Source organism: Ictalurus punctatus, chromosome 16, assembly GCF_001660625.3.
Source record: "Ictalurus punctatus breed USDA103 chromosome 16, Coco_2.0, whole genome shotgun sequence".
In the NCBI taxonomy this organism is placed as follows: Eukaryota; Metazoa; Chordata; class Actinopteri; order Siluriformes; family Ictaluridae; genus Ictalurus; species Ictalurus punctatus.
In genome coordinates, this window is record NC_030431.2 from 11599785 (window position 1) to 11627479 (window position 27695).

Here is a 27695-nt window from a genome sequence, read left to right on the forward strand (position 1 = left end):
TATATGACTGGGTAAGACGAACCAAGATTCTTTTTCCGAAGGGGGGGGGGGGGGGGGGGGGGGGGTTGGGGGGGTTGGAGTGAAACAGTAAATGGGAACTAATTGCAGCTGTGACCCACCCAAAGTTTGACTTGGAGCTTTAAAGTACAAAATGTAGTCTGTTTTATAGGTACCATTTACTGTATTCTGACAACTGGATTTACTCTATTCCTTTTCTCTGACTGTATGTAGTGTACTTTTTACAGTTCTTGGCAATTATAATCCTATACCCAAGTTTTGATCTGCTCTTAGCAATGCATTTCTCCTTAAAATATTTTAGGTATAAAGGATTATACCTATCTAGTCACATGTATCACATTGATTGAAAGAAAACTCAGGTGTGTGTGTGTGTGTGTGTGTGTGTGTGTGTGTGTGTGTGTGTGTGTGTGTGTGTGTTTATGTTCTTAACAGCTAGAGGTAGAAAAGCTGGAAGTGTTCACTCCCTGGAAACTCAACAGAATGAAATGTGCTTATGGCATTTAGCTTTCTCGGCATTGCTACTTCATCAGCATAGCATGTGACGACTGTAGAAGGGTGTTAATTCAGGTTCTGTGACTGGCAGGAGTCCAATATGCCCTGATCTCATAACCAACCATGGAAACAACTGATCTGTGCTCGTAGCCAATTATGGTTACTCATTTACCAGTAGTTACAGTAACAATAATAGTGTTTGTTCGAGCTGTGACCGTTCCCGGCAGGTTCCTGTGGTTTAAAATGCATGGGCGTGTGAGAAAGAGGTTTTCCCATGCTCTCCCTGTTTCCAGATAAGAAAGCAGCTAAATGATAATGTGATCAGCTTGCTTAACGATATCTCTTTACTTACTTTAATGCAGCATGAAAAAGTGGGAGGTCTTTACAAAACAAAAAAGCAAAGGCAGTGAAGAGTAGTGGTGTGTGTATGTGAGTGCATGCTTTTTCCTGGATGAACTCTCTGATACAGAGCTTTTGCCTAGTTCTCATTAGAAAGTTCTCTTGTTACTTCAGTGGAACAGAAAATTTTAAAATGCAAACTTTAGTCTGTGGGAGTCATGTGACCCGGAGGCAAAGTGCCAGACTGCATGCTGGCAGTCGATTCTCATCCAGGGGAGGTGAGACTGGAGAGGGGGAGTGAAGGAGGGAGGGAGAAAGAGGGGGAGGAGAGAGGAGGGTGGAGCAAGAGAACAAGTGAGTGAGTGAGAGAGAGAGAAACACACACACACATACACACCCTCTATACGCCAGCTCTTACCGGATAGACTACTCTACTCCACACATGACTGGAGAAACAAAAGTAACACAGTGGAGATAGATGAAGAGAAAGAGAAGGAGGAATGCCTTGGTGGAATCTACAGTTTTACCTGTACAGCTTGGGATCTAACTGACCTGCAGTTCTTTCTTTCACAAAAGAGGAGAGCCATAGACGAGAGGAGCTGCATTTCTTGGACTTTTTAGAGGTACACACGAGCAAACCATAAGTCCACATAAGTGGATTTTTAATAGTCTGTATAGTCTTTTGGTGCTTCTTTGCTTTCTTTTACACTTGTGCTTCTTTAAGGGGGGGGGGGGGGGGGGCTACCTTCGTTGCACAACTGGTGTCTTTATGTGTGTGTGTGTGTGTGTGTGTGTGTGTGTGTGTGTGTGGCCAGCATTGTTTTGGGTGGATGTCCAGGTTTTCGAACTAAAGTGCCTTGTGGTCGTACAGCCCCTGCCTCCAGATGGAGGTATTAGAGAGATGAGTAGATGGGGGTGCACACTCATCTGTCTCTATCTTGCATGCATGCTCTGTGAGTGTGCAGTCAATATGTGGATTCAATGAAGTTAAATCTATCTTCTCTCTCACTCACTTCCACACTAACTTTTTAAATTGCATTGCAAGAGCATGACAGGGCTCGCAAGTCTGTACCAGAAGTGTTGTGTTTATCTAAACCTGTCAAAACTGGAGCCGTCCCAGAACTCAGAGAGTGTGCTGCCTCGTTTCACACTCTTGGCTGTATCTTGGTTTGATGTCTCAGCTGTACTGGACTCTGACCTTTAGTGTGTGTGTGTGTGTAGGTCTGAGTTTGTTTTTGTTTTGTTTTTTCTTAAAAGGAATAAGTAATGTGGACAGACAGATAACTACATAATTCACAAGATTTTCAGACTGTTTTGTAACTCAGAACTCAAAAAGAGAGAGGAAGATGGGATGATGTAAAAGGAAGTCAAACTGGAGGGATAGAGGGTAATGTGTAGGAAAAGGGAAGATGAGAAAGGCAAAGATCAGGAAGGAAATAAAAACAAAGAGTAAGTGGTGGGAATACAAGACAGGGGTCATAAGATGAAGATCATGTGAATGCAGAGAGAAAGAGAGAGACTCGACTATGCTCTTGCTGGGGTCATTAGGTCACTGCTGTAAGTCACGGCTGTGCAGCATCACTGCAGGCATCCAGACACACAGAGGGGGGCAGAGAGGGACATTTGATTTCGGTGTTATTTTTATACATTTTCCTTTTTGATCTTCAGACGGCTTACGAATGACAATCAAAGGAAGTCATTGACCACACCGATCAACACTGTTGTGCTTATTACAGTTGTGTTTATGACTGCTCTGCTTATTATCACTGTCATTTAATTGTCTTTAAAGATCCATTATAAAACCATTTGAAGTGCAAAGTATGAAGGAAAGAAAATGAGGGAGCTAGAGAAGGGGGTGGGGGTGACTCCAAAAGATGACTATAAAGACACAAAAGAGAGAAAGAAACACAGAAAGTGTGCCACAATTGGCTTTTCAGCATAGTGCAATAAGAAACAGAGAGCATGAAGGGAAATGAGAATGCACAAGAGAGACAAAGAATGAGAGGAGGATAAAGAAGCAGCAGACTTGCTCCTAGACTTTAAACATGTTCTGTCTTACACTCTACTTCTGAATGGAATTGCTTAGTGTGCAGTATGGTGGAGGAGAGCCAACCCAAACAAAGACCTGCTGCCTCTCCTCCACTCCACACCGAGGAGAGTTAAGAGACAATGAGCCACAATTGTGTGTGTGTGTGTGTGTGTGTGTGTGTGTGTGTGTGTGTGTGTGTGTGTGTGTGAGAGAGGGGGGGGGGGGACTGAGAGAGAGAGAGAGAGAGAGAGAGAGAGAGAGAGAGAGAGAGAGAGAGAGAGAGAGAGAACCTATGTGTGTATATCCCTGTGTGACTCTGGTTTTAATGGTTGGCTGTGTTTGGGTAGTTTCTTTTAGAAAGTGCCTGCTCTTTATCACACTCCAGTTGCCCTGGCATTGTGACACACACACAGAAACATACACACACACACACACACACACACACACACACACACACACACACACACACACACACACACACACACACATGTTTGTCTTACTATCCTCGTGAGGACATTCCAATGACATTAATGCAGATAATTAATGCAATGCTACACCCAATTCTATCCCTAACCTTAACCTCAATAGCCAAAAGGAAACCTTTGGCTCGTTTATTTATTTATTTTTTAACAAAATGTCTTCCCTAGTGGGGAGAAGTAAAAAAAAAAAATAAAAAAAAAAGGTTTCCACAAGGTCAAAACTGTCATGCTTGTTGTGATTTTGGTACCCACCAAGATATAAAAACATACCCACACACACATACGCTGTAGATAGAAGATTAAGCTCAGCAAGCACACTCCTCCTCTCTCAAACGGTTGGCCTTATCAGCTCTTTTCTATCACAGTCACAACTCATTGTGGCTCAGTCTGGATGTCTGACTTGGTGCTTTAAACACATTCTCTTCAAATGTAGATTATCTGGGGAATTGGGCTGTATTTTATCAGAGTTGTCCATGTGACTAGCACAAAATGTAAAACATGTTGAGATAAGGATAAAGAGACACTAGGCATTTTTTTTCTGACAGACTGGAATATACTGGATGGCTACTGACATTTAGATGCTTAATGGGGATGGTGTGTTGTGTATGTGTGGGAATATATGACATTTTCAACCATGTGGTTTCTCTCCATGATGACACATGCTTCAGCTATTATTTGAAAAACTAGAAGAGCTAAAAAAATATGGCTACTGGGTTAAGGTTAGGGTTATGTTTAGGATTCGGCATAGTATTATCTAGCTATTTTATTATATAGGTCAGTGGAAATACCCTACAAATATACGGTAGCAATGCGTATGTTGTGTGTGAAGGAGACACAGAGGTTCTGCTTTGAGTACACAGGAACCCTGAAGCAACTTCACTCAAGCCTTCTGCCCCAGTGGAGAAGGGGGCATCAGGGTGTTAGGTGGGGGTGGAGAGGGTCTCCGGAAGCATGTGTGTGTGCGTGTGTGTGTGTGTGTGTGTGTGTGTGTGTGTGTGTGTGTGTGTGTGTGTGTGTGTGTGTGAGTGAGTGAGGGTGTTGGATGATGTTACTTAAACGGGTCGTAGCATGTCTAAAGAACACCTTAATGAAGTCAATAAGAGAGCATGCTGTGTGTGTGTGTGTGTGTGTGTGTGTGTGTGTGTGTGTGTGTGTGTGTGTGTGAGAGAGAGAGAGAGAGAGAGAGAGAGAGAGAGAGTCGTTATAGTGACCTAGTTTTTCACACTGTGCCACGGTCACATCACTTAATATAATCCCTGTGTTATTTTCCCCAACTACAGAGAAACTGATACACAAGATTGCCATTGACTTACATACAGTAAAAAATGCAATATTTAAAAGAAATAAATAAACATCTTGCATTCAAATGAAATCAATAACTCAACTCTTGTGTTATCTTGTTCAAATTTCCTCTTTCATCCTTTATCAGCTCCATGAATGAATGAGCTGCACGTGTTCTGGGCTTCCTGACCTCCCCTGCTGCTTCCTCATCTCTTAAGCTAATGTGTGTCTTCCTAATGCGCTGTGTCCCCCCGCCTTGGTATTAGCATAGGAGTGTATAGCTGTTTAACCAGAATCACCCAGAGGGGGGAGCGGGAGGGGAAAAAAGGAGGAGGAGACACGAGGGAGGGTGTTGGGGGTCTAGGGGGGACGCTTTCTGGGGGAAAGAATCTGACATTTGCAAAAAGGCCCACAAATTTGTTTTCTTATCCTCTCCCTGCAATGTATAATTAATGCACACGCTCTTTGCATCTCTTCAATCGTCCTCCATGTTTCTCTTGTTATTTTCTTATCCTTTACATGTTTTGAGAGAAGACGTGTTGTGAAGTGCATATATTCCCACAGGACATGTGAAGTGCATATATTCCCACAGGAACAGCAAAACACATAGAAACATGTATTACAAGCAATCATTTGTATTTTGTATTTTTGTTTAGCAGTGTGTGTGTGTGTGTGTGTGTGTGTGTGTGTGTGTGTGTGTGTGTGTGTGTGTGTGTGTGTGTGTGTGTGGCCAGCATTGTTTTTGGTGGAGGTCCAGGTTTTCGAACCAAAGTGCCTTGTGGTCGTACACACACACTCACAGACACAACACACCCACTGTAAATGAGCTGTTATAATAGCTGGGATTAGTGCACTCCTGAGTAGTCCTACATTGACCCAAACTGAGGCTGTAGGATTAGGGTTAGCCAGTTTGTAGTAGCCAATTGTTCAGTCCTCAGTTGCATTTCACACCTACAGACACAGTGGGTGATTCTTCCACATTACGAAGCACTAGTGTTAGTTTGTTTGTCACAGTGAAGACAATAAAAGTGGGTGCTTGGATTAACATTTATTTCTTTGTCCTATTATCTGTTTTGCAATTTATATTGGCTGCAAGTTCCAGTTCCCTGGCGCTAAAACTTTTGGTACACTGGTCATTAAAAATAAAACTTTTGTGTGAGGTCTGGTGACCTACCCATTGGATACCTGAACAAAAATATCATTATCTTAAAATAAATTGATCTCATCAAGTTGTTAGCAGTTATTACATAATAACAGTTATTACATAATAAATTGCAAAATACTGATCTCAGATCACCATGAGCCCTTGCTTCATTTTTCTCACACCCCTTGTAACTGACTCAGAGCATTGGCAAAGACCAGCTTGGGAGAGGAGCACAGCTGTAGACAAACTCATGGTCCATTACTTGTTTTAGATGCTATCGCAGTTTGGTGTCAGCGGTCAAAGAATGAAATGACACACAGGAAGCACACAGAAGAGAGAAATCGAGTCTATAAGTGTGTGAGAGTGTGTGCACAGAAGGAACAGTGTTGATGAGGTTCTTTTCCACCTGGCTGCCTCTATGTACAGTGTGAAATGATGAGCCCAGAGTAAAAGGGTATTTAATCCACAGGAGTTTGTCTGTGATCAAGCAGCTTTCAATGTTTTTTTTTGTGCACATGCATTTCAGTAACATGTGGAGGAGATCAGATCACTTAATGGAAAGATCCAAGATGGCAGCTTGTTTTACTTCTCAGCTCACATGTTTTGAGGCACTCCTATTTTTTGTGCTCTTGCACTACTTTTTTTGTACGTCTTCCTCCTTTGAGCTGGGTCTCGCTGACGGAGAAGATCCCCCCCCAAACACACACACAGCGCCCGGACTGCAGTGTGTCTGTCACCTGTGCCTTGCAGTAAGGCTACCTGATCACACATTTCACCAAAAGTGCCATTTTGCTTCCTACAGCAAGAGACAGGAAGTCATGAAAGCCACAAAGGCCCATGTTTTAGAATCTGAAGTGGACTTCCTCCTTTCTGCAAAATACATGTTTGATCTCATATCTTGCAATTGTAAATTAGTATGAAATTCTAACACAGGCTAATTCACTAGGAAGGAGAGACATTTAGCAGGTATAGCATTGGCAGAAGGGGTTTATAATTTTTCTGAATGCTATGGTTCTGGCTTTAAATACTTACATAGTTCTGTATTTTATATATCATGCTTATTCTAAAATATATTATGCTTCATATAACGGTAGTGTTTATTTTACAAGGAAGTGCTGTGATATTACATCATATGTTTAGAGAACATTGCAGGAACGTTACAGCCTTCATATAAACTGCCAATATGTATTCAGTGTTTTGATAACATCAGTGTTTTTACAACTCTAAGAACTTCTGGTTCCTATAATGTTTAATAAATATTCTTGGTATTTTTTTATTTGAATGGAATGAATGAATGGTCGGCACTTATTTATCCAAAGCAATTTAAACTGTGTCTCATTCATCCATTCACACACACACACACACACACACACGCACACACACACACACACACACACGCACACACACACACACACACACACACACACACACCAATGATAGCTGAGCTGCCATGCAAGGCGCTAACTTGCCATCGGGAGCAACTTTGGTTTCAATGTCTTGCCCAAGGACACTTCGGCATGTGGAGTCATGTGGGCCGGGAATGGAACCGCCAACCCTACGATTAGTGGACAACCCACTCTACCACTTGAGCCACAGCCGCCCCCATTTTTTAAAATTTATTATGTATTTATTTATTTATTTTTACATAACGTGTATAAAAACATTTTTTAGCTTCTATAACAGAATCTTTTTCCCAGTGTTATGTGAGAAACATTCTAAGAACATCATGGACTAAACAGGGGCTACATTACTACTACCCTTTCAGAACATTTCAGGAGCGTTATTTCTCTTACATTACAGCCTAAGCTTCTGTGAACCTGTTAAATTAATTACTAAACTTGCTGCTATTGTTCTGGACACCTTTACCAATTGACAGGACAGAATTCCTCATAAGTGAATATAGGAGTGAAATAGGACAGAATTCGTCATGAGTGAATATACATTTTGGTGCGGATTGCTAAAGGAGTGTTGTTAATTTGTTGATGAAAAGCAACAGTGTGTGAATTGTGTGTTTGCGGCTGACACATGCTTGACCTCAGTACCTGCTGTTGAAAATCACAGCTCAGAGGTAAGGAGAGGTGAGTATGTGTGTAGTGATGTGTCATATTCAGGGTTTTATATAGATATGAGAGTGTGAGTGTGATGGGACAGTACTTTGTAAGAAATCATTTATTTACATGTAATTTACAGTTACTCACTGTTAATTTTTGTATATCAGCAAGAGTGAATTTTAATAGTGTGGTGAGGGATTTACCCGAGCACACACACAGACACCTGGTTGTTGTCTCCTCACTGACGAATTGCAACGTTAGGATGAATCTATTGTGATTCAAACCTATACTCAGCTCTCATTACAAAATGAACACAAAAGCACAAAAACGCAACGACTGACTGCCTAACAGGTGACATTTGTAAGTGTGTGTCACAAAAACACCATCCTACAATGGCTGTTACTATTTTAAAAAGGTTGCACATTCTTTTAATAATGGCAGACTGGATCTTATCTTAATTATGGAGACAATGTTGACTACAAATGCTACTCAAAAGTTTTCAACTCTCTCTATGAGCATTTGTGTGTGTGTGTGTGTGTGTGTGTGTGTGTGTGTGTGTGTGTGTGTGTGTGTGTGTGTGCGCGTGTGTGTGTCTCTTCATTGTTTGTGTGTGACATTCTGATCTTCTCCGGGGCCAAAACAAAAGCTGCGGTCTTACACCTCCCTCTCCGCCTTTTCCTCCCCTTTCTTCTTTTCTACATGCACTTTGTTTGCAGACAGTGCATGTTGACCCAGGTGCAGCAGAACGGGAGAACCCTCATTCCTCCTCTTTAAAATGCTCCCTCTTAAACCCCCCGCCCATCCCCCATCTTGTCTGGTCTTGCCAGGGCTCGTATGAATCCGGCCCATCAGCTGTGGGAATTTCTAAGATCTGCCCTCAGGTGTGTTGGGTGTGTCCATGTGAGCACCCCCCCCCCATCCTTACTAAATGTCTGCCCTGTTTATGAGAGCCTAGTAGCAAAACCCGGTTCTGAAGCTGCTCCAGTGCGTGTGTTTGTTAGAAATAAATTCACTAAGTGTCCTTCGGAAAACTAGCAGCTTCTAAAAATTATTTTGCGTGTGTACACAGATCAAGTGCACAACTGGGGATGAAAGAGACAGAGGTGAATATATTTTTAGAACATTATAGACATTTATTCTATATGGAATTTTGTCATTGAACAAGGCATTGAACTTCTGATTTACTTATCTCACTTTGCGTCTTCTCCCAACTTACAGGGTGACTGTATCTGCTGAGTTTTTTCATGTTCTCGCTGTGTGTTTTCTTTGGTTTCCTCTATGTTCTCTGATTTCCTCCCACTTTAGGCTACACTAAAAGTAAGTCTAGGTGTGAATGAGTGTGGGAATGTGTGTACATGGTACATTGCAATGGAATGGTGTCCCATCCAGCATGTATTCCCGCCTCCAGCGTATATTCCTGCCCAGAGAGGCTTTGGATCCACAGCGATCCTGCTAGATAAAGCAGTTAATGAAGATGAATCAATGAATGAATGACTGAATGGGCTTTTCTTTTCATGAATAACATTGTTCTTTGTTCATTTACGCATCAATCCATCCATTTTCTATACCACTAACATAAAGCATAGAGCACAAATCTGAAGATTTAGATCTCTACTGAGGATCAGAGGTGACAGTGGAAAGTTAAAACTCTTTGAGACAGGGTGAGGAAGAAACCTTGGAACTCAAAATGGAACCCATCCTATTCTGACATCAGATACTGGCATTATATTGGCATCATTACTTCTCTACGACTGTATAATATAAAGTTAAACAGAGCAGTGGTAGCTCAGTGGTTACGACAATGGACTCCTGATCAGAAGGTAATATCAGGTCATGGAAAGTCAAGTCCCAGCTCCACCAACCTGCCACTTCTGGGCCCTTTAGCAAGGCCCTTAACCCTCAACTGCACAGTTGTACAAATGAGATTAATGTAATATACCTCTTATCCTACACAGGGTCGTGGGAAGCCTGGCTCCTATCTCGGGGAAAAGGCAGGGGACACCCTGGACAGGGTACCAACCCCGCAGGGTACAATTGCACACACTCACACACGCATTCACACACTACAGACCAATAGGAAATGCCAATCAGCCTGATTCAGTCCTCTGGACTCCCTGGAGGACACCGGAGTAAGACCTGGATAATACAGTGTTGTTTGTTGTGATATAGGAACAAAAAGGCCCATTCTCGTCTCATCTCTGCAGCATTTGACCAGTGCGTACCTTGTAAAAAGTTGAACAGTTTTATAAACAAAGGAGTGCAGTAGTGTTGATAAATTCTACATTGTTTTATTTTCTTAATTAATGTAGTCTAAAGAATGAATTGATGAATTGATTTTGCTTGGTTGGAGATATGGTTCTCTTTTATCGCTGAAGATGTTTATTATGGATTCAGTATTTCAGCACCTGCATCTTAACATGTATCTGAACATATATTTTAACTAAATAGAATTTAAAGTGGCTTGGAAAAAAAATCAACACACACTAACACTTGTAACGTACTCACTAACAAAAAGTTTGCAACCATTTTGGATGAGCAGTGAACAAAATATTCACTACCTTCTGTTTATCACCCAACCCATTATAGGAATAGGAATAATAGGAAAGTACGTTCTATAAAAAAACCCCACCATGAACGTTTGCTTCAGCCAATTCTAAGAAACCATGCTGATTAAGCATAATAGCTTGTTTGCATGTTGGCAGGTGTTGGAGAGCTGCCTTAGACCTTGTGCTGGGAAGACAATTAAATCCTAATAATAAAAACCGACACAGAATTAGACTAAAACATGTATACAGTCAATATCATTCTGTTTACTATCATTTTCTTCTCTTTATCACTCTCTGCATTGTTCTTTCTTTAACTTTAGAAAGCTTTACTAATGCTGTAGCTACCTAAATGCCTAAACAACAACTATTACAGTAAAACCATGTTCCATCTCTCTGCAGTTTCTCCTGTAACTTTTAGTAAAGGTTTTTCTTTTCGTTTGAGAGTGTTTGGATTTTGTCACAGTGGTGTGTCAGACATGCTGCCTTACTAGGCAATGAGGCTTGTAAATGGAATGGAAACAAAAAGATATAAAATGATAAATGCATTAAAACTAGAATCTCTGTGTTGTTCCTTTCATTAATTCATCAAACCAGCCAGACAGCCTCTCTGTCTTAATCTGTGTCTCCCTGTTCAAGTGTGTATGTGTGTGTGTGTGTGTGTGTGTGTGTGTGTGTGTGTGTGTGTGTGTGTGTGTGTGTGTGTGTGTGTCTCAGGCTGCAAGGCTTTGTTCAGGCGTGTCAGTGGGAGAGTGTTAATGATAAGTTCCCTTCGCCAAACTCCTTCTCTCTGAACAGCCGAAGGGCCCATCTGTGCTTACCCCCACCCCACCCCACCCCACCCCACCCGCGCTCTTCTTCTCCTCTTCTCCTGCATGTCATCACTCCATCACTGCACACTCCCCTTTGCTCTCAAAAACGGAGGACAGACATTAGCCCCTTTCTCCCATCTCTCCCTACTTCACTGCTGGTAACCAGGTAACCACCATCCAGTCGTTTGTGTGTGTGTAGAGGATGTAGACATGAATTCCACTAAATAGACATGATGAGATGCTTTCAAGGCAGCTATACAAGTCATTGAATTAGATTAAGCCATTTAACACAACCAGTTACAGAAAACAGAATGAAGCTTTGCAGTGACATGCAGCAGAAAGTAATAGTTAAAATAAAAAATACAGATCATTCGTTGAACACATTTTGCCTTCAGACCTACAGAATGAGAAATAGACACAATGGGGAAATCCAGCAATCGTATTTACCCATTTAACCGATTTTACCCTAGCCTAATCTTGGTGATGAAATTTTATCTGATGATTACTTGTCATATTAAGAAATGTGATTAACAATTTAACTCTGTCCTCTTTTGGCTTTATCCCTTTATAGTACAAACAGTACTGTAATAATGCAAATACACAGCAATGTAATAACACTAAATTAGACAAATATGACTGTAGTATGTATGAGCATAAACCTTGTACAATTATAATGTATTGTTCTGTATTAATGTACTAAATTTTGTAGTTCACTAAATGGTACAGTGGGTAGTAGTGTTGCTGCCTCACAGGTCTGGCATCCTTGGCTCGAATTTTGAGCTTAAGCCATCCCAGTAGGTGCACTGGCTAATATAAATTGCCCATAGGTCTTAATGAGTGTCTGACTGTGAGTGCGCATGGTACCCTGTGATGGACCCGGATGACAGAGTTCCTTGAGTCAAGCTTATTTCCTGTCATTAGTATGAGCACTGAGAGTGCAGGGAGCTATACAGTTTAATCTATGGTAAGCCCATGACTTGAGAGATGAACTGATGAGTCCGACTTTGAAGTGTCTGTAGTTGAACCTTAAACCTTCAGAGAGAATATAAATCAGAGATACTACTTAAGACTAGGCTACAGTGCTAATCTCTGTGATGTTAGGTAGAAGAGAGAAGTTAGATAAAAAATGCTTCTTATACTGAATGTTTATAGCACACTGTAATTTGATATGGCAGTCAGTGCAAGAATATTCCATATTCCATATATGATCCATGTACATGTACAATATATTACTAACAACTGACATGAAATAATTATTCATTCATCCATCCATTCATTCATTTTCACACTTCATCTTGGTCAGGGCTGTGGATCCAGAGTCTATCACAGGACAGCATGCATACTCGCATTCACACATTTACACGTAATTAGCATAGCCATTCCATTAACTTGTTTAACATGTTTTTGGGAGGTGGGAGGGAACACGGCGGAAACCCACACAGACACAGGGAGTACATGTGAAACTCCACACACAGGAACCTGAGCTCAGGATGTGAGGCAGTAATTTATACTGATATTTATATTGATGCTGATGGATATTGTTCAGAACATCAGATATTAATTAAGCGGTCAATGTGAGTGTAAGAGGGCAAACATAGCTTTGAAGCAATACATGTGCAGACATGGAGGAGGTAGGTGTCTTCTTGTTTTATTAGGAGAAATGGACAGTTTACAATGAACATTTAGAAACCACTAACCACTATCTACTTTTTCAACACCTGCTAATGGTTTGGATTTGCTTCAATGCAAGTTGCACTTATTACATACACTACTTATTTCTTAGAGCCATATTTTGGACTGAGTGCCATGGATCTTGATTATACAGTCTAACCCTTAGTAATCTATAATGATAGAAGGTTTTATGGTACCTCTTGTGTTATAAACACTCAGCAAAATCCCCAATGTTTATTTAAGCTTAAATGAAACTGTGTAAGACTGGGGATTTCTGTGTGTGTAAATCAGAATTGCATATATCTTTAGCATGTGTAATTTTAACCCTGATGGGATTCCTTCTCAACATCTATAAGTTGGAATGTTATCTGCATAAGTTGGTCTTGGATTTGGCATGTCACACACAACCACCGTGCTTATACAGAGTCAACACCCTCATTTCTATTTGATACAAGATGAAAATGTGGTTGCAGAGTGTCATACATGTCTTTTACCAGCCAATGAGGCTTGAAGCGGGAACATAAATTCACCAGAACCAGCGCTGATAAGCTTCTTGTGAATGAGCCAAGACTTGAGATACAAGAATCTCTCTCTCTCGCTCTTTCTCTCGCTCTCTCTCTCGCACTCTCTCTGGCTCAGCTTCCCTTACTCAACCCCCTATTTTCTTGTCAGCTTTCGGATTGTAGCTGCTCTCATCTTTATGCTAAGCTTTGCCAAGAACAATGGCTCTCCTTACTCCTCCCAACTCCATGACTTTTTCCATGCTGGGAATCTGATGAGGAATGTGGGAAGTGGAGACCTGACCTGAAGGCAGTAGGTGTAGCAGAGATGTAGAAGTGAAAGCAGTTAGTGTGAAACTAAGATACACATTCTTCTTCAGTCAGAGAATTTGTAATCACAGTGAAAGCCCTCCATAATTAATTAACAAGATAATTTATTCCCTGATAGAAGTTTTTTCAGGCTTTCACTGTATTTTCAGAAAGGATGATAATAAAAAAAAGACACTGCAGAGGTACTGCAAGTATTAAATTGGTTCTGTGACAACATTTTTATTATAATTACCTTCAGTTTTGTATATTTGCACTCATTTTCTGCTCTTTAAAAATGATTCTACCTTCTTTTTAAAATTTTGCAGCATATTTCAAGGAACTTGCCACACCTTTTTCCCCTCTTACATTATTACCCACACCAGTATAGCTTAACATTTTAAAACTTTTTCACACTGATTTATCACAGTACACCATCATATCCGGACTGTTGAGGTCATTGTGATATGTTGTGGCCTAACAGTAAAAGAGCAGAACATGAATGTGAGTCATCTCACCAATGTTGTTTGAGATGCCAAAGAATGGCAGTGACATAGTGTATATACAGCACTGATAAGATCAGTTTTGTGGGTGTTCTACTATTTTCATGTTAATGCTGTCAACAAGGTTAAATGCAAAAGTAAACACTCTCAGACCTGTCTGGCTTTCCCCTACTGTGTTTTTACCCAAACACTATTAGCACAATCCTTTTATATCACCACATTTTTCAGTTATAATGTTTAACAGGTGGGATTATGAATGTATAATGAGAATGGGTAAAGCAGGCGACTGAGAGAGGGAGAGGCAGGGAAAGCAGGAGAGAAATAACTTGTTTTATCCTGTTGGGGCAGGTTTAGCTAAAAGGTAGCTGCACCTATTTGGTTTTTAGGGAACAAAAGAGGCAGTGCTGTCACAAACACAGCAAGGAGGGAAGACATTAGAACAGAAGCCATTAAAACCCGATACCTGTGAGCTGTGTGTGTGAGTGTGTGTGTGAGTGTGCGTGTGCGCGTGTGTGTGTGTGTGTGTGTGTGTGTGTGTTTGTGTAGAGGAGGTGAAATGATAAATGCTCTGTGGGGGGGATTGTGGCACGAGCAGTTGGTGTGTACCTCTATTTTTGGGGGGTTTGGTGGGGGGGGGGGGGGGGACTTTCCACGCAGCATGTTTAACTAGGGTAAACAAAGCATATAATGTTTGGTGGTTTAGAGAGCCAATCCTCTCTCTAATTTTCCAATATAGCATTAACTCTTTCATGCGTAAATCATTAAAAACCTGTCCAGGTTCTTTAGCTAACTTAAAATTACATGTTATCTGGATTTTGATTTCTTTCTAAATATAATTTATTTAAAAAGTAAATAAACTGGCCATATGTAGGATTAAAAATGCACCTTTGTATAGTAATATTGCTGAAGTAGAAAATGTACACAATTTAGGACTGTTGCATGATGTAGCTGATTTCTGAGATTATTCAGTAGTTTCAATATAGATTTGACATTCATTTTAGCACCTCAAAAATATATTTGATTTGATTTGTACTTTTCGTATAAAAAGTTTGGACAAATATATTGGAAACATGGTGCACTGAGAATACCAAATAGCCTAGAACAGAATTGAGGATAATAATTTATGTTTTAGCAATAGTATGTTATGTTTCAGGTGGAGGTGATTTATATTGTCTTCTATTTTCCTAAAACAGCACTGAATGTAAATGCTGTGCATGAAAGGGTTAAATGATTCTAATCATTGCTTTAATGTGCAATTCAGCAAAATTATTGAATGTTCCAGTTTTGTGAGAGTAATAACAAGCAATGCATGCACTTTTTCTTCAAGAAATGAATTGGATTTAAGAACAGGATTCCTGTTCTACAAATTAACCCAACCAACAAAGGAAAGCAGATTAGATTTCATTCTTTAGAGTAACACCATAAAATAATACAATATAAACACCTCTGGTCGTAAGATTGACTAAGACACGGTGTGAATGTGTGTTCTTTAATGACTCAGCACTATAACAAGCAGCCTTGCGTGTCCTGATTGGGTTCATCACTTTGTCTCTGCTCTCTCAATTAGACCAGAGCCGGGCTGAATACAGACACTGAATTACAGACTCCAGCTGAGAGAACAATAGAACATCCTGTCTCTCTCTCTCTCTCTCTCTCTCTCTCTCTCTGTCTATCTTTCTTCCCCCAGTTCTCTCTTTCTTCTCTACCAGTGGGCTTAGGGGAGTTATCTCACCCTACTCAGTGCCCTGGGCCTTATGCGAAGCAACCCAAAACGAAAGACTAAGCGCTTGACTAACTGGAACTGAAGTAGAAGTGGGAATATGCAATTCCATCTTCATCATCGTCGTCCCCCACAGCAATTCCTCCTCTGTCTGTTTGGGCTGTTTTTCTCTGCATCCTTTCTCGTTTCATCACTTCTCTCCACAGTCATCACTGCAAGCTGGCTCTTACAGCCGAAAAACGGGAGGATTATAATAACTGTGAGTTTGTGGCTTTCCTTTGGCTGCTAAGAAACCTGTCTGAATGATTCATATCCAGGGCTGTTGCTAATTCGTTTATTTCAGTGCAGTTAAATGTGAGGCGACTGTGTACAGGATGTAAGGGAACATTTAGGGAAGAGTACTGAAGAGTTTCTATTTTTGGATAAGGTCCGTATTGATCTGAGGTTGCAGCTGTAGTGTAGTGGTACTATGAGGAGCAATGAAGAGCTGGGGGGAAACATTGACCTCCACTTGAGCTGGGGGGCAGGGATGACCTCCTCTCAAACCCCCTCTACATTACTCCACATGGAGTCTATTCTTCTCACAAAATATGCCATCAGATACGGGGGAGGGGCTGCTGGAGTCATTCATTTCCATTATCCTATTATCCTGCACTCTTTCTCTCCAAAGCCTGTAGAATCAGGCTGCTGAATTTTGAGTTAGGTGATCATTATGTTCCTTTGAAATGGAGCTAGCGAAAGAATCGGGATGCAGAAGCTTTGCAGAACCAACAAATGACTTGTTATGGATGACACATTTTATAATAATAAAAAAGTGTGATGTTTTCTTTATCTCCCTGTTGCATAAGGATGGTTTGGGTGGATTCATATTTGTTATTCTTTCATAGATAGGAAGGAAAGGATGCTGAGTCAGTGTGTGATGATTAACACTAGGGCTGTAGTGCATTTCTGTAGGAGGTGGTATGTGTGTATATATCTGTGTGTGTATATATATCTGTGTGTGTGTGTGTGTGTGTGTGTGTGTGTGTGTGTGTGTGTGTGTGTGTGTGTGTCTGTGTGTGTGTGTGTGTGTGTGTTAATAACAGACTTCAGATCAGCACATCCTACACAGTAAGGAGGAGGTAGGCCTCCTACTAAGCGCCTGTGATTAAAGGTTCAAAAAGATACTGCATGGAGAGTTGCAGGAAAGGTAGCAGACGTGGCAAGCTGTGATGAAAACATGAACATAGCCATGTTTTTTTATCTTTTCTCTCTATCTACTCCTCTTTTCCTTTTTACCTCCCTCTTCCTTTGCTGCAGTGCTCAGTTCAGGGTTAAAGCTGACACTTGGGCCCCATTCAGACTTGATAATAGTATCTGTCTCGGATGACCGGATCGCAAATGGGCAGCATTAAATACATGTCTGAATGGTGTAAAATGTGTCTTGTGATCCAGTCACTCAGGCTCTGTAGTTAGCACTGTCCACTTTTGATCCAATCACAGAGACAGATCACCTGGTATTTTCATGGGTCATGAAAATCACCTGGTATTTTCAGTGAGCACTTTTCAAAACGGATGTAAAATCAGCAGCCTGGTGTCACTTCAAAACGAGACTCCAAAATTCCAGCCATTACCAAAACAAACGCAATTGAAATGTTTATTTTTAGCCATTGAATGTCATTTCCTAATTAAAAGGTTGGCGCTCATATCAGTTGGTAAAAGCTTTACTCCTACTATCATCTCTGTGGCATTTTGTTTGACTTTTGTTCATCTAATCACCTTTCATGTATTTTCAAACAAAAACAGAGGAAAGGAAAACCTAAATAAAACTTGAGTTGCATAACTACATAAATTTATTTCCTGCATAACAAGAGCATGGATACACACTGTCAGAGTTCTGATTAAAAACCAGTCTCTTACAAGCAGCTCTAATAAATCTGAATACAGCGCACAGGGATAATAACTCAAATATACTGTACATATAATAACATTCTTTCTACAATAGGCAGTTTCTGGGATGTCTGGATATTTGTTTGTGTAGTTTCTGACCATTTAGTGTGCTCCATGGCTTTTATATAGAAATTCTGTCCAATGGTCTAAAAATATTTAACTATGCCAATCTAATGGCTAAAAACATTCTGTAAACATACAGACAAACTCAAAATATTACACTTCAAATGGATGTATCATAAATAGAGAATAGCTCTTTTTTTATTATTATTACATATTATTCTATGCAGTGTTTTTGCTAACTGTAAGAAGAAGTGAGCATATGAGGAAAATTTGCGTGCCTGGTATGTACATATTATTTTGTTTTGCTTTCCTTTTTTTGCTAGTGTGGTGTGCAACCAGATAACAGTGTGAGCTATAGCTACACCCATAGTTCCTGGTCTGTAGAAAAGAAGCTGCTATGGAACTAAAAAGGTTTCTGGAGCTACAACATCTAAAATCTGCCCTGGTTCCTGAGTTCCTGAAAAGGTTCTTAGGAGTTGGGATATGCTGTATGGTAGATATATGCTTTTTCTTTTTTGAGAAACTCAGAAACTTTGAGTTTGAGAAAGGATTGTGCATTTTATTTCCTGTTTTGTAATTCCAAAAACCTTCATAGTTCCTCGCCATCCTGAACGCTGCTGATTGTAGTGGTTTCTGAATACTTGTGTTTGTGGAATCTAAGCACACTTGTTCAATCTATTTACTGTATTGATGCAAACGTCATATTGTTTGTGTTATTAGGTGTTGTATTTTACAATATAGTTTCATATTTCTACGAAACACAATGCTTAAAAGGCTAAATAAATTTCTTTTTGTTGTTTTTGTCACTACTCCTTTAAGGAGTTTTTGCGATTCTGTGAGACCCTCTGGCAGCATAGTGAGATTTGTAGCAGGTGTTTGTTGTTTAATTGCACCAGAAGGACACAGCAGCCTAACAGGGGAATGAGAAGAGTGAGAGAAAGAGAAAACAGGGAAATCGGTTCACCTAGAATTATTTCTCTAAATTTTGACATTAATATATGACAGATAACTGTGAGCACATTTCCCTTTCATTTAAATCACTAAAATCTATTTTTATGAAAGGCCTAGGTGAGAGATTTGATCTTTCTGATTCATGCCCAAATTGATCTGCATCATTCAAATAACATCAGTGAAAGGTTAGAGACAAACAGAATATTAGATAGATTAGATAGAAGATTCAATTATAGTGATAAGGAAATGAAAAGGGGACTGGCTTTGTGATACAGGATTACGCTTAAACATATTAATGAATTAATTTGAAAATCATACCTGAGTTCCACTGGATCACAGTTTAAGCCAGAGGATTTATTTTTTCCTTTTACAAAGGAATCACTGTGACAAATTACCACATTGAGCAGTCTGTTGGTTTCCCCCCGAGATCTGGTTGAGATCTTCATTATTTGTGGTGGAGATTCCTCCAGCTGTTGTGACAGATGAGCAAAGGCAGTAGGAAAGGAAGAGTTGTAAAGGAAATGACACAGGGGTGATGAAAGGAGAAGAGGTTGGAAAAAGAAGAGTGAAGTGCATTGGGCGGGAAGAAAAAGGGGCCAAATCAAGTTTATGTAAGGCTACAGCAGGGTTGACTGCTACAGTGCATGGTAGACACACACACACACGCGCACACACACACACACACACACACACACACACACACACACACACACACACACACACACACACACACACACACACACACACACACACAAAATCATACTCCACTCTGTAGGAAAGCTGGCTAAGTAATAGCATCTAATGGACCCTTGATGCTCTCTGTCTCTCAATCTCTCTCTCTCTCTCTGAACCTGATCCAGACAACTCTCTACTTCATCCTGTCTAACCAAACACACATATTGCTTCCATTCACACATGAACACGCACAAAAATACAACCTCTGCTCTTTAATTTTCTCTTTATTATTTGTTCACAGCCTCCAATTTTGCTGATTTTTTTGGCTGATCAAAGATTAAATGCTGGAAAATGAATTAGTGTTGCATAAAGTTATGAAAGTTTGGCAAACAAGTAAATGCTTATAATATTTTCACATATTTATTTAAATACAGCGGCACTATGTTAATGTTTGAGAGCTATATAAAAAGTGTCATTGGGTTGTTTGTGGCCTAGTTTCATATAATCTACTTTCAGATAGTCTAATAAGCTTGAGAATACATTTCTCAGGCCAGATCCACATTTTATCCCAGGATCTAAAACGCTTTTGTAGCCAGGGATCCCATTAACTGTAAAAGGAATTCCACAGACTCCCTTTTGATGAAGATTATCCAACTATTCATATATAGCGTGTAAGAGTCACTAGAGTTTACTCAGTATGGTGAGGGGAAAAAATCCCAGTGAGCGGCTGGAAATGCCTTGTTTACGAGAGTTCATGAAAATCCTGGGAGATCAGCAGTTTCTGAAAGTTTCTCCCATGTTTGATGTGAACATTAACTGAAGCTCTTGCCATGTACAGTGTGTGCACAATTATATGTACTGCAGCACTGCCACATGGCTAATTGGATAATTGCATGAATGAGCAAGACTATAGGTGTTCCTAATAAAGTGTCTGGTGAGTGTTTACGGACCCAGTATTTGTGCATGTGCATGTATAACTTTGTGTTTACATTTATATATTTAAGTTTTTGATTGATTGTATCCTGCACCTGCTCTGCAAGCATGCCACTAACCTATTGAGGGAACTTTTCCCTCTCTCAGCCTTGGCTTAGAGGAAATTAGGTCATGCAGGCACTGAAAAGGATGTAATTGAGTTTGTTTTTTGTTTCAGTACTGCAGCTGTTCCACTATAATTCCTTAGTCATACTTTATTACACAAGGCTGATGTTCTTCTTTCCAGTCAAATTAGGGGAATCTTTGCTCGTATGTGTGTAAGTGTGTTTGTGTGTGTGTGTGGGTGTCTGTGTGGGTGGGTGTACGCTTCCAAATTTCACTGTTTGTGTAGGTCATTTAACATTCCTCTTTCTCATTCTTTGAGTTATTTTTAGAATTAAAGACCAGTTATTGTCTGTCTTTTTTAAAGAACAATACTTTTACCCACAACCATTATTACACTTTCAGCAAGACTTATATCTGTGTTTTCTTTGTTCCACAGACCCTTGCATGAGAAGACCATGAGGTGTGTGAACAGTGACATCCCTCTTTGGAGATGCCAGTAATGCCAGTGTTTTAGTCAGGTAATGCGATCACTTTTATACACAGAGAGAAATCACACAAGCCCCAAAAATTTGTTCTGAGTTTTATTACTTGTTGTTAGAATTGTTGTGGTACAGGAGACAGTAAAATTGCTAACAAATGATATCCCGCATCCAACTTTAATATTATTGGCAGTGAGCAGCAATGTCATTTTATGTATATTAGAGTAGTGGTATTTATTTTTATAACACTTTGATAATATGGTAGCTTTGCTTTTTTTTATTTAAATATCCAATAAGCAAAATTGTCTTTGTGGGTGGCTGTGGCTCAGGCGGTAGTGCGGGTTGTCCACTAATCGTAGGGTTGGTGGTTCGATTCCTGGCCCACATGACTCCACATGCCAAAGTGTTCTTGGGCAAGACACCGAACCCCAATTTGCTACTGATGGCAAGCTAGCACCTTGCATAACTTTGCTACCATTGGTGTGTGAATGGGTGAATGAGAACCAGTGTAAAGTGCTTGTAAAACCACTAAGGTTAAAAAATTGCTATATAAGTGCAGACCATTAATATGCATAAAGCAGTAAATCCATTTGCATATTTATGAAAAAGATTGTGTCTAACTGTAAATATAATTTTAATGTTGCTGAAGTGGGAGGTGAGTAGGCTTCACATCCTGTACTCTTTGCTGTGTGTCAGAGATATTTCTGGTGTTTAAGACACTGCATACACATGCTGCAGCTCTCTCACTCTGATAGCTGTGTGTGTGGATGGTGAGACTTCTTTTGCCTTCCACTGTTTTTCACCTCAGCAGGTGCTTTGTGAGTACACATGCTCTGAGAAACCACTCCCTTTGAATGTGGTGCATGGTGTCAGTATCTTGCTTGTATGTCAGTTGTAACATTCTAGGAGTAATTTACAGTTTGCTGGTCAAACATGTTTGAGAGTTCGAGGACTAATGTGTTATTCAGGTAGTTCAAAGCTGGGAACAGCGCATTCCTTATCATGACAGCTCCAATAGTAGGCTATGTTGTGGCAAAATTGCCAATGGTTCTTGTCTGTCTCAGATGCTAAACCATGCTAACCTGGTTCTTGTTTGTCTCAGATGTTAAACCATGGGAAATATAGAGAGCCAGAATGGAGATCACAGCTTATACTTCGAGACTCAAAACCATCTATCACGCAAGCACATGTCACACTCTCTCCGGATCGCCAATAAGCATTCTTGCCGCTCTCGCAACATTTCGTCTGGTAAAGAGGAGCACAATGGTTCGGAAGCCAGCACCAGATCAAGCAGCACTCCCAGCATCCCTCAGTCGCTGTGCGAAAATGGCCTGGAGCCCTTTAATGAGACAGATGCTCTGAGTGGACATGTCTGGGGTGATCCAGTTGGCGTGAACCTGCGGCCCATATCTTTTCATGACCAGCCTGGTGAACAGAGTACCACACCAGGCTCAGAGGATGGAGGGGAAACAGTGGTGGGTGATGGACAGGATGATGACGGCCTCAATGAGACAGAGAAGTCATACCTGCAGAGGGTGAATGATCCACTTGGTGAAGGTGGAAGCTTCAAGAACAAGAAGCGTTCCAAATCAGCCGACATGTGGCGCGAAGACTCGCTTGAGTTCTCGCTGTCTGACCTCAGCCAGGAACAGTTGACTAGCACAGAGGAGATCGTCCATACCACTGAGCCTAAAAATGGAAAGTTAAATGGAGGACATGAGGGTCACTGTGGCGAGAGGACCAATTCTTTAGATGAGCTGTGCATGCAGAAGACATCCACACACCGTGGCTTTAGGAATCGCTACAAGTACAGGCGGGATAGCAAAAGGACAACAGCCGGGAATATAAACAATAATATGCTGTCTCCAGAGGAAGAAGGTGGCAGTGGTTATGGAGCATATACACTGCCCTGCAGACGCTCTCACTGCCTTTCTGAAGGTCGTCCTAAACAACAGGGGGCACTGTGCCCCAGCATGCAAGGTCGGCGTGCACAGACTTCGCATGTAAGTACCTTTATTAAAATAATATGCATTATTGCCCATTAACTGCATATACAACATTTACTCCATTTATTTAAAAAAAAGTACCAAAAATACTGTAATATTTGAATTACTGTAATATCTGTAAACAGCTAGCAAGTGCAACGATCAAGGAGTGTATGACTAGAGTATGACTCTTCAAATTATCATGATAACATGATAAGCTCACTTATCCTTAATATTGGATCAGAAAAAGTGTGACAGACCTCAAGCTTGTTGTTCTTCACCCAATACTATTAAAGTTTAATAATCAAGAACTAATGCTGTGTTCTTTGATATCTGATGCCATTGTAATGGTAATAAATTCTAGATCCTAGAATATATAATCAAGACCAAATTTTGAGGTGCTTGGCTAGTTCTTAAATGTTGAAGTAAGAAGATAAAAGGGAGCTGAAAATAAAGGATCACAATGGCAATTCTGCCTTCTACATATCTGCTATACTGAGATTTTCATGGCGCTGTCCTCAGTTTCATAGAACACCTTTGCCAATACTCGCCAGCTTTTTAAGTGCCCTGCAATGCCAGAGTGATCTCTATAGTTCAAGAGGGCAATGTAGAGGGTTTTAGATGGTTCTTTGGATGGGCAAACTTAATAGCTTTCTAAACAGCTTCTATTTGGAACCTTTTTTGTTGTAACCCGCTACATAGAAGCTTTTAGGTTTCTACAGAGGTACAAACAAACAGTGCTGTATCAGTCTTAGTCAAGACCAAGACAAGTCCAAGACATATACCAATTGAGACCAAAACAGACATTTGCCAGTTAAGACCAGGTCCAAAGTTTCTTGGACCATAAGTCTAATATTTTAGACTTATGGTCCAAGAAACTTAGGATCAGAGACACCACACACAGATACAATGGTCTGGTGACCAGGACGCCAATCTTGAAAAGTACAACCATGCAAACTGATGAATGTTTCTAAAAGTATACACTTCCCAGTGTCATTGTACCAGTAATGCATTAGTGTTTAAAAGGCACTAAAACCTGTTCTTAATGCTGCTCATAGGACATCACAGCAGGCGAGGGCAGTGAATATGGAGACAGTGGCATTGATGGTGTGACTGTTGATGCCAAGCCCCAGTCACGTCGCTGCAAGGCCATGTCGGCTTCTTTCTCCGTGTACTCTGCTGCCAGCATCAGGAGCAGCAGTGGAAGCAGCAGTGGAGGAGGAGGGGATCGGGAGCGGCGGCTGGGTGAAGGCCAAGGAGTGTATGAGAACTTTCGACAGGAGCTTGAGATAAGCTCACGGCAGACATGCGAAAGCCTTGAGGAGGCGGGGTCGGCTGTCAGTGATGAGAGAAGCAGTGGCACAGCGAGTTCTGCCTTCCTGTCAGAGGCACTGTTTCTCGAGACAACGCAGGGTACAGTACGCAAGGCAGGTGCCTTGGCTGTGAAGAACTTCTTGGTGCATAAGAAGAATAAGAAGGTTGAGTCGGCAACCAAGCGCAAGTGGAAGCGCTACTGGGTATCACTGAAAGGTAAGAACACTGATTGACTTTAAGTGGCACCTATTTGTGATACTGATTGTAAAACTAAAGACATTTGTCATGATTTTACTTATTTATTTTACATAAATTCCAGTTCCTGGATGTGTTGTTAAGCTATATAAACTTGAATACTTTGAATGACTGTTCAGTTTAATAGTAGTTGGTTGGATTTGGTTTGTCCTGCCAAGCCCCATCTATTTTTCTAATACATGTGGTTACATTTGTTCCCTCCAAAGATCATGTCCTCTAATTCATCCATTGAAGTACAATAGAATTACACCCTCAGGCCACAACGACAAAATGCATCAATGCACCTGTTCCTTTTCTACCTCACCAGCTAATCACATCAACAGTAAAGTTAATTCACCTAGAGCTTTTGATTCTTTCGTTTGAGGCATTACTTGGGACATTGTGGAATTTCACACGCTCTGGTAAAAAAAAAAAAAAAAAAACTATTGTGAGTTACTGGCAGGAGAACATTTCCTAACGTGGGTTGTGCTGTGCTTTTCCTCCACTGCATTCATTAACCTCATGCCTGAAAATACACACATCTATATAGGAGTCAGGGTTGTGTCCCAAACTGTAAAACATTCTCTAAGTATTATAACTAAATAGTAATGACACCGTTGTTTAGTGCTGACTCTCAGTTGCTCAGTTTTAGGAGTGTTAGGCGAATAAAATAACATTATTGTGCACATCAATGTGTCTGTCACAGATGCTAGTATAAGATGAAAGATGAAAGTCTCTCAAGAAGGGCTTTTAGTTTTAATCAGCTGTTAGCTCTTATTGTGACTGCCTGATCAAGCATCAGTGCCCATGCATAACTGATACCATGGTGTAACTCATTCTCTGGCACCATAAACAACACATAACCAACAGAAAGAACTAGTTGCCTAATGTTAACTATAGTTAGTGAAAATATAAGCACTGGTTGAAGGGAAATGGGTTGTGCTGTTGTAATCTCACACTACATGTGAACTAGCTAGCTAAAATAGTGAACAAATCTAAAACCTGGTTCTTTCTGATGTCTTTTTTAACCTGATCTGTGTTTTCCATTTATTTTGTTACCTAATCTGTGTACTTTGTTCACCAGCCTGTCAGAAAAGTTTGGCACAAACCAGATAGTGTTAGCGTGTTATTTACAACCCTCACCACAGTTCACATCACATCAGAGTGGTTTTCTTTCATATATTAAGTTGGGGTGAAATAATTTGGTGCATCTGCACTGAATGAGTACAGATTCCTTGCCAATTCCAACTCAATACCTCTGACGCACTGCTGACAGTGAATTAATATTGCAGGATTGACTATGCGAATCACAGCAGCCAGGAAAAGTTTATTATAGAGCAGTGGTTCTCAAAACAGTCCTCAAGGAACCCATGAGGACATGCACAACACATAGATAGAGCAGGTTTCAGAACCACTGTTATAGAGAATCCTGTCTTCTTTTTTTTCTTCATATTTAACAAAACACACTATAGATTTAATTTTAATCTCATTCATTATTCCTTCAAGAAGCACCTCAAAATATCACAGATTGCACTCTTTCTTGTCCTTTGCACATGAAACCTAATAAAATAATTTGAAAGTATTCTCTCTGGACCTTGTGCTGTAATTCCCCTTAACCTAGCGGTGTCAAATCAAATCACTGCTGCCCTCCCACTCCTCAGTTCATTTTCTCATTATCATGGGAGGGTAGAGATGAACCTTTATAATTGTTTCCCTTTATTCTTCAGATTCCCCTTTATTTATTTATTCAGTGCTCATTACAAATCAGTTCTGACCTAGACGCCAAGACTTGCCCTTGAATTTTAATGCAGTGTCTGTTGCAGGTTCCAAGATGTCTCTGTCTGTGGATTGCAATCCCCAAACAAATCTGGTGTGATATTCTAATTAGGTTTTCACTGCCTATCTTGTGGCCACTGGTGTGTGATGATCTCATGCCACACAGATTTTAGTCAAAAAGGACTAAATGTTAAAATCATGCATTAACTGGTCTTGCTAACCCTTGCTTTTTATACCATCCTAGAGTTGTCTGTTCATTACTAGCTACAGTATGCTATCAAACAAATCTTTACCCTCTCTTCTCTTTTGTTGTCTACCCTTTCCAGGTTGCACACTTTTCCTTTATGAGACTGATGGACGCTCAGGAATTGATCACAACAGCATTCCCAAACATGCAGTGTGGGCTGAGAACAGCATCGTCCAGGCTGTTCCTGAACACCCAAAGAAGGACTTTGTTTTCTGCCTAAGTAACTCATTAGGTGATGCCTTTTTCTTCCAGGTGAGTTTTTTTTTCCTGATTCCAATGGATTTAGCAATGCTACTACCTATATTTGAAAGCAACCGTGGTTACATCAGGTGATTAGAGACCTCCAGCTATTTGTCCAAATTAGGCAATTCTCAGCATTTTACAAGTTCCTCAAGCAAGGTGTAGCAATAAATGGCTTAATGGTTAGGGTTCTTCTGAACCATTTTATGTGCTTGGTAATAATACAAGAAATCTGAATGCCTTAGTGGCATTTCATTGTGCTGCAGATTATATGTATCTTGGTTTAAAAGGCCAATCTGTCAGGCATGATCCAATAATGACATTAACATTATTCATGCTATTACTCTCATAAATGGCAACAAAATGTTCTGTTTCTGTCAGTTTCATATTAAAAGGAGGACCCAATAACCATGCAAATACCCAAATTCTCTGTTTTCAGACATACACTTTTTAGGTCTAGCTGTTGGTTGAAAGTGTATCTAGTTCTCAGTTGTTTTCATATTGTTGTATATGTCTAATATAAAACAGATCTATGCCGAATATAATTATAGGCACATCTTTCAGCAAACATCTTGTAGATTTGCTGGAACTCAGTCCATCATTTCAGTCCACTGTCTAAACGCAATCTTTGATGTGTCTGTGATCAGACGTCAGGTCAGACAGAGCTGGAGAACTGGATCACGGCCATCCACTCAGCATGTGCCACGGCGGTGGCCCGGCAGCACCACCGCGAGGACACTGTGCGCTTCCTGCGTGCTGAGATAAAGAAGCTGGAGCAGAAGATTGATATGGACGAGAAAATGAAGAAGATGGGAGACATGCAGCTCTCAGCTGTCACTGACAGTAAAAAGAGGAAGACCATTCTGGAACAGGTGC

The 27695-nt window shown here is 40.5% G+C and overlaps 1 protein-coding gene across 3 annotated transcripts in view; it reads left to right on the forward strand.

Annotated features, from left to right (window-relative positions):
* The first annotated feature begins 1210 nt into the window (after window positions 1–1210).
* Window positions 1211–27695, forward strand: part of tiam1a (TIAM Rac1 associated GEF 1a) — a 61822-nt gene continuing 35337 nt past the window's right edge. The window contains exons 1-7 of one of the 3 annotated variants that reach the window (XM_017489643.3): window positions 1211–1472; window positions 9789–9861; window positions 20981–21062; window positions 22126–23026; window positions 24067–24538; window positions 26659–26831; window positions 27467–27691. In XM_017489643.3, coding sequence (XP_017345132.2) covers window positions 22136–23026; window positions 24067–24538; window positions 26659–26831; window positions 27467–27691 — 1761 coding nt within the window. In that variant the 5' untranslated portion in view covers window positions 1211–1472; window positions 9789–9861; window positions 20981–21062; window positions 22126–22135. Of the gene's footprint in view, window positions 1473–9788; window positions 9862–11335; window positions 11355–20980; window positions 21063–22125; window positions 23027–24066; window positions 24539–26658; window positions 26832–27466; window positions 27692–27695 lie in introns of those variants that run through there. The other 2 variants (XM_017489642.3, XM_017489644.3) reach the window with 2 other exon arrangements.